This window comes from Orbicella faveolata, unplaced genomic scaffold (genome assembly GCF_042242905.1).
Source record: "Orbicella faveolata isolate gen_17 unplaced genomic scaffold, um_ofav_v1 contig_26, whole genome shotgun sequence".
In the NCBI taxonomy this organism is placed as follows: domain Eukaryota; kingdom Metazoa; phylum Cnidaria; class Anthozoa; order Scleractinia; family Merulinidae; genus Orbicella; species Orbicella faveolata.
The window spans coordinates 19,908,857-19,915,000 of NW_028301554.1; the positions used below are offsets into that span (position 1 = coordinate 19,908,857).

Genomic DNA, 6,144 nt, shown 5'->3' on the forward strand with positions numbered 1-6,144 from the left:
TATTTATGCATGATTACTCAAAATGTTAGTTTTTCCCATGAAAATTAATAAAACGACATCGTAGGAATACGCTGGAAAAGAAAATTTGAAAGTTAGGAAGGCGGCATTTGTTGAAGTTCTGAAACATTCACAGCTCGGTACAACAGCTAGCATGTGGGTTGACAAACTGATAAGGGAAATCACGTGCATTCTTAGACCTTTTCAATTTTCTGATGAAAGCTATTGTTTTATGTATACAAGCATATTTTGTATATTTACACATGATTACTAAAAATGTTAGTTTTTCCCGTGAAAATTAAAAAAAACGACATCGTAGGAATACATTGGGAATGATAGTCTCAACGTTAGGAGGTCGGTGTTTGAAAAAGTCCAAACATTCCAGGCAACAACCGGTTTGACAAACAGATGAGAGGAAGTTATGATACCTCATGCTTCAAACCCATCAGTGATTATTTGTAATGGTAATAGGAATGAGTGGAGTCCAATTCAGTCGGTCGGTTATCATAAGAGTGATAACAAAATCGGACGACCGCGCAGCAGCAGGAAGTTATAATACCTCTTGCTTCAAACCCATCAGTGATTATTTGTAATGGTAATAGGAATGAGTGGAGTCCAATTCGGTCGGTTATCATAAGAGTGATAACAAAATCGGACGACCGCGCAGAGGGAGTTAGATTTCTTTATCACGAGTATGATTACAGACCGAATTGGGCGACACGAAGTCTTATTACCAATTAATCATAAAAATTGCAATTTCCGAGAAAAGAAGAATAGTTAAGTTATGAAAGAAAGGGAAAATTTGCATCAAAATACATACAAAGGAGATGTAAACGTTCTAAGGCCACCGCACCTCTTACCGACAATTAGGCGCCAAAACACAAAAGCAAGCGCGCGCACGCACGCACGCACGTAACTACAACTTTGAATGTGATTGGCTTATTGAACTGTCCGATAACAAATTGTCTAATACAAACTGTCCGATAACAACTTGGCAAGTGAATTAGTGGAAAATAGGAGTTTTAAACCAATCACAATCGAGGAAATTGTAATTTTTAGGATTAAAGAAATAAGAACAAAATGTGAATAAACCAGGACGAGACATTTTATTTCAGTGATCATTTTCTTCTGCTAGCTGAGCGTTTACCGTACTTTTACATGTACAAATAGCATTCGTGTCGTTTTAAAAATAGAAATTTTCCTTGCAAGATTGCTAAGTACGTTGAGTGCAGGTCATTTGGGAGCCGTCGACAATCGAATTTTATTTTCACGAATTACTTTTTGCCGATAGCCCTTAGTTTTACTTCAAAGTTTCACCATTTTAACATGCATTCTTCCTTTATTTCGATTCTATACACGGACATTCTGTTACCCGGTTTCCCAGATGTCTTAGCCCATCAGCAGAGATTGGTCTCCACTAACAACTCAAGCGACATCTTAATAAGGTCTAGGATGATGCACAACAGTTGAATTTAATTGTGTCCTTCACTGCTTGCCTCACGTCTTTGATTTTCCAACAGTAAAGTATCGGGTTCAGAGATGAGTTTAAGAAGAGAAAAGAAAATGTTACGTCTGAAGCGCTGTCTACATGTAATATATCATGAAACGATAAAATATTGACAACAGAAAAGGGAAGATAACAAATAAGTAATGCCAACTGCACCCATGCCATGCTGGAAACCGTCTTCTTGTATCGCGCTATTTTCAGTGGAATTTCTCCTCCATTTGGCGGCGGTTGTCCTTCATGTAGGTTTTCATGTAACTGAATTTGATGATGGCGGAGTCGGAGATAGATCTTGGTGTAAGAGATGATTGAGATCAGGATACAAAGTGTTATCAAAACCAAGAGCACTTCTGTAATAATGGAGAAAATTGTGTATTTCATTGACGGTATCCATGCAGCTAATGCGCTACTTAGCATCCAAACACAAATTATGAGCGCTTGTACTCGTCTTAATGTTACAACATGTCTGTATCTCAGCCCCATCATCAGAGCGAGAAGTCTGTCCACACTTATTGTCGTTGAGGACAATATCGATACTGCGACAAAAACAACAACTGAAGCATCGGAGATGGAGATCATAACATCCCTGTTAATGTCTAGATCTTTTATCTGGGAAAACAGATATATAGCGAACAGTAGTTGTGAAATAAGGCCAACGCAAAGATCGGTGACTGCCAAACATCGAAACAAGAGTCTCGTTGGAGGATAAATAGAAGTCACTTTATGAAGAGCGATTAGGATCAATGCATTGGTTAATGATGCTGTTATAGAGAGAAAAAATATTCAGGGCTGCGAGAAATACATACAGGCCATCTACTGACCCTGCAGATCTCGTGTAGTTTCCATCGTTGGCAGTTATGTTCGCCATCGTTTTCTTTAGTTAGTAGTTGGTTCTTGAGTAGGCAGCGCTTTAAGCTGTAAAGACTTGACTGAACTGCTTGTGGTTAGGCGGATGATTTTACATATTTGTTACCGGATGCAATAAGGCCAGCCATTGTTTTTACTTACAGACTTGGTGGCATTTAAACAGGTGCAAATTGTTGTTTGTATCAAAAGACTTTTAAATATCGCCCTTATTTATCGTTTTCTAAACTTTTTATCAGTTGAAATGGAGAGCTAGAGAAAATTCTAGGTTGGTTGTTCTTTTTGGTAGAAACTGATTAGAAACAGAGGCCCGCCAAATAGCAGCGGACGAGTGTACATTATTAGACGTTTTCAATTTTCTGATGGAAGCTACATAAAACACGTGGATACGCGAAGCGTAGAAACGTGTTTGTTGCGGGGACTCCGATATGCAAATGGTCACTCACTCACTCACTCACTCACTCACTCACTCACTCACTCACTCACTCACTCACTCACTCACTCACTCACTCACTCACTCACTCACCCACTCACCCACTCACCCACTCACTCACTCACTCACTCACTCACTCACCCACTCACCCACTCACCCACTCACCCACTCACCCACTCACCCACTCACCCACTCACCCACTCACCCATTCACCCACTCACTCACTCACTCACTCACCCACTCACTCAGGTGTAGACACCGCTCGTAATTAGTGGGCCCGAACGAGACCGGGAAAAATTAACGCCCGGGCGGAGTGTGGGGGTATTCAGCGGGCATGCTTTTAAATAGAAAATATGTTGTGTAAGCGTCACGGAATATTTAAGTACCGTTCACACGCTTAAAACTTTCAAAAGTGTGCTTTCGCTCAATGTTGCACACCTGGTATCATGTTGACCTCTGTTTGCGAATTTATAATACTCAATTCTTTTTCCCCTCTTCTGTACATAAGTTACAATTACGCCATTGCGCGCGGATCGTCCGGCAAAAATTCATTACAATCGAATGGTAGCATTCCGAGTTCTGCATTGATATAAAGCGGACAAACGTGGCCTTTTTCCGAGGCATACTGAAGTACGTTGTTCCATCACTGTGGTAGCTGGCTGAGGTTTAATTAATTTAACGGCAAAGAAAAAAAGAAGAGTATTTTCTTATTTTTACTTTTAGGTTTACTGACATGGAATCGATATAACGCTATGCCGTGTTCAAAACAACTGGGAAGAGGCTTAAGAATTTACAAATGGAGTTAAGACTCGTTTCAAAACAAAAATCTTGTTTAAGACAAATAATCTGGGGCTAGTTTATAATGCAATAAACTATAAAAAGGTTGTCAATGAGGGCAAAAGAAGAATGGCTGTGAGAGGACTTTGGAATAACTGACACCGAGGCAGTTCGCATGGAAATATTGGGCGCACCCGTCCCAGCCCACCCAGTCTTCTTCGTCATCATCTCGGCAAATCTCTCACAAATTCCCATTCCTCCTGCAAGTAAGATTCCTTACTATGGCGATCTGACAGAACAAAGCAGCTTGAATTCGATGAGATATATTCTTCGAGAAATTTTTTAAGATCACCCTCGAAAAAACCAAAGACATAGCCATTTTCCTTTCTATAATCATGCAAATGCAGACGGAGATATTCCTCGTCCACTTTGTCCGCCATATTTACATTTTACGGGGAAAGGTATGTCCTGTTACGTATGTGCATGTGAAATGTCCTTTAATTTTACGGGATCACTTACACAACGTATTCTTGCATAAAAGTGTGTCCGCTGAATACCCCCACACTCCACCCAGGCTTCCCCAGGCGTTAATTTTTCCCATATACTCAATGCGTGTATCGTGCCAGCCCGAATGTTGATGATTTTGTAGCGTTTACACGGCCATTAATATTAGGTGTTTCGCTAAATTGAAGTGGAGTTGACTTCGAATGTTCGAATTAGTACTATGGCCAACTTGAAGGCTGAATTTCAGGAGCATTTGAGTCGTCCAGGCGTTCAAAATGACCAGGAGATGTGTACTTGTTTGCAGGAAAGTGACCTGAAAAGCTAATGTGGTAAACTTTGATGAGAATGTGTCTTATTCCTCGACCTTAATGAGCTTATATGAGCGAAACGAACAACTTTTAATGAACGAAACAGCTATTGAATGCAAGACAAACATCGACATCATTGTATTATATTGTAATTTCATTTTTATAATTTAGTAACATCTAAAACTGAGGCCAGCCGAAATATTGTTTTAACTCTACGACGTTGTGTCAGCCTTGCAGTAGTGACGTATTATCGTATTATCAAGTTTGGCTGATTAGATCTGCTGTGAGATCCAACATTCAATCAAGCAGGACCTTCGTTCACCGCGCCGCTTTGCAGTTTAAACACTTAAGTTTTTCATGTTGAGTTGTCCATGTTCAACCGGCATCGAGTTAAGTTTCGATTAAAGTTGTGTTCTCTGTACTTGTCTTGTTTATTTTAGTACATTGATCTGAACTCTAAATGGGATGTGAAATGTACATAAACTTGGAAAGAAACTCCCAAATACTTGATTTTGATAAGCTTAAATGGTTTTTACCCCGTCTTTTGTTTACATTTTTGCTTCCTGATTGAAAAGATAACAGAGGGAAAGAAACCCCCTGTGAGCTTGTCCCCAATTATTAGTTAATACTAAATACATTGATACTTCAATAAAGCTGTTATTAATATTGTTGGAACACATATTTATGGTCGACAGATTTGTCGGATCAACACTGAAAATGCTTGCAAAAGGGTCTACTTATTTTGATGTATTTTACGTGTAATATATATAGAGACAAGCGGTTCCACATTGGAAAAAAAGTGCGGTCTCATAAGAAACCTTACCTATAACCTTGAATGAAATGCAATGAAAAACGTTTGTGAGCTCGTACGACTTGAATACATGCAAATTTTTCCAGCAGGCAGATCAACATCAAGATCTGGGTGTGAGGGAAGGGGGGGGGGGGGGGGGGGGAGGAGGGGGGAGAGTACTCTATGATTTGTTGGGCAGGAGTGTCCTCCGTGACCCAAGAACCCTTAGCCTTTACCACTCCATGATCTGCTGCAATTTTGCCACCCTAGCTACAACTACTAAAAAAGCCCACACTTTTGTGAGTTAAGCGCGACCTTGCATGGTACAAACCCGGCTTGTTTTAACAGCATTTAATAATACACCAGTAATTGCAAGTTCACCAATATGTTTCATCTCTAGATTACCTAATCCACGAGTTCGGCCATAGGTCTCCTTTGATTTTACTAAGGTTTGCGTTATTTTCTACAAATTAAATATCTTACCATACATACTGTTGTCTGGAGAGATTTGGTGTTTTCGGGTGAAAAACATCGTCGCCTACAAATAATTTTCACTGGATAAAAATGAAAGTGATAACTTTTACACCATTGTATTAAACAAATAATTTTTACAAAAAAATCAGCGAAAATCGAGTGGAATTAACACTTAAAATAATATATCTTCTTCAAGCCCATCAAAGATTTCAGAAAAGGGTCAATATTTAACTTCATATTTTTGTGACTGTTTATTTCAATAATCGTTTTCCTCGTTATACTGAGTGGTCGTCTTATCTTCACATATGCAAATAACGTTTCTGCCACTTCACATTTACACATTTTTGGTTGTTAGATCGCTAAGTGCATTGGGTGCATGTCATTGGGATGATAGCTATCTAACTTTAGCGTCTTTCTCAAAGCGAGTCTTGGTGCCCATTCTTTCATATGAAAATGAGATTTCATTCTCATCCATCTTCAGCCCATATGTTAG

At 39.4% G+C, this 6,144-nt stretch overlaps 1 protein-coding gene across 1 annotated transcript in view; it reads right to left on the reverse strand.

Annotated features, from left to right (window-relative positions):
• Window positions 1–1,355: 1,355 nt before the first annotated feature.
• The window catches only part of LOC149108466 (adenosine receptor A3-like), an 8,606-nt gene continuing 3,817 nt past the window's right edge, over window positions 1,356–6,144 (reverse strand). Inside the window, exon 2 of the mRNA XM_089295281.1 lies at window positions 1,356–2,280. Coding sequence (XP_089151407.1) covers window positions 1,445–2,280 — 836 coding nt within the window. The 3' untranslated portion in view covers window positions 1,356–1,444. The remainder of the gene's footprint in view (window positions 2,281–6,144) is intronic.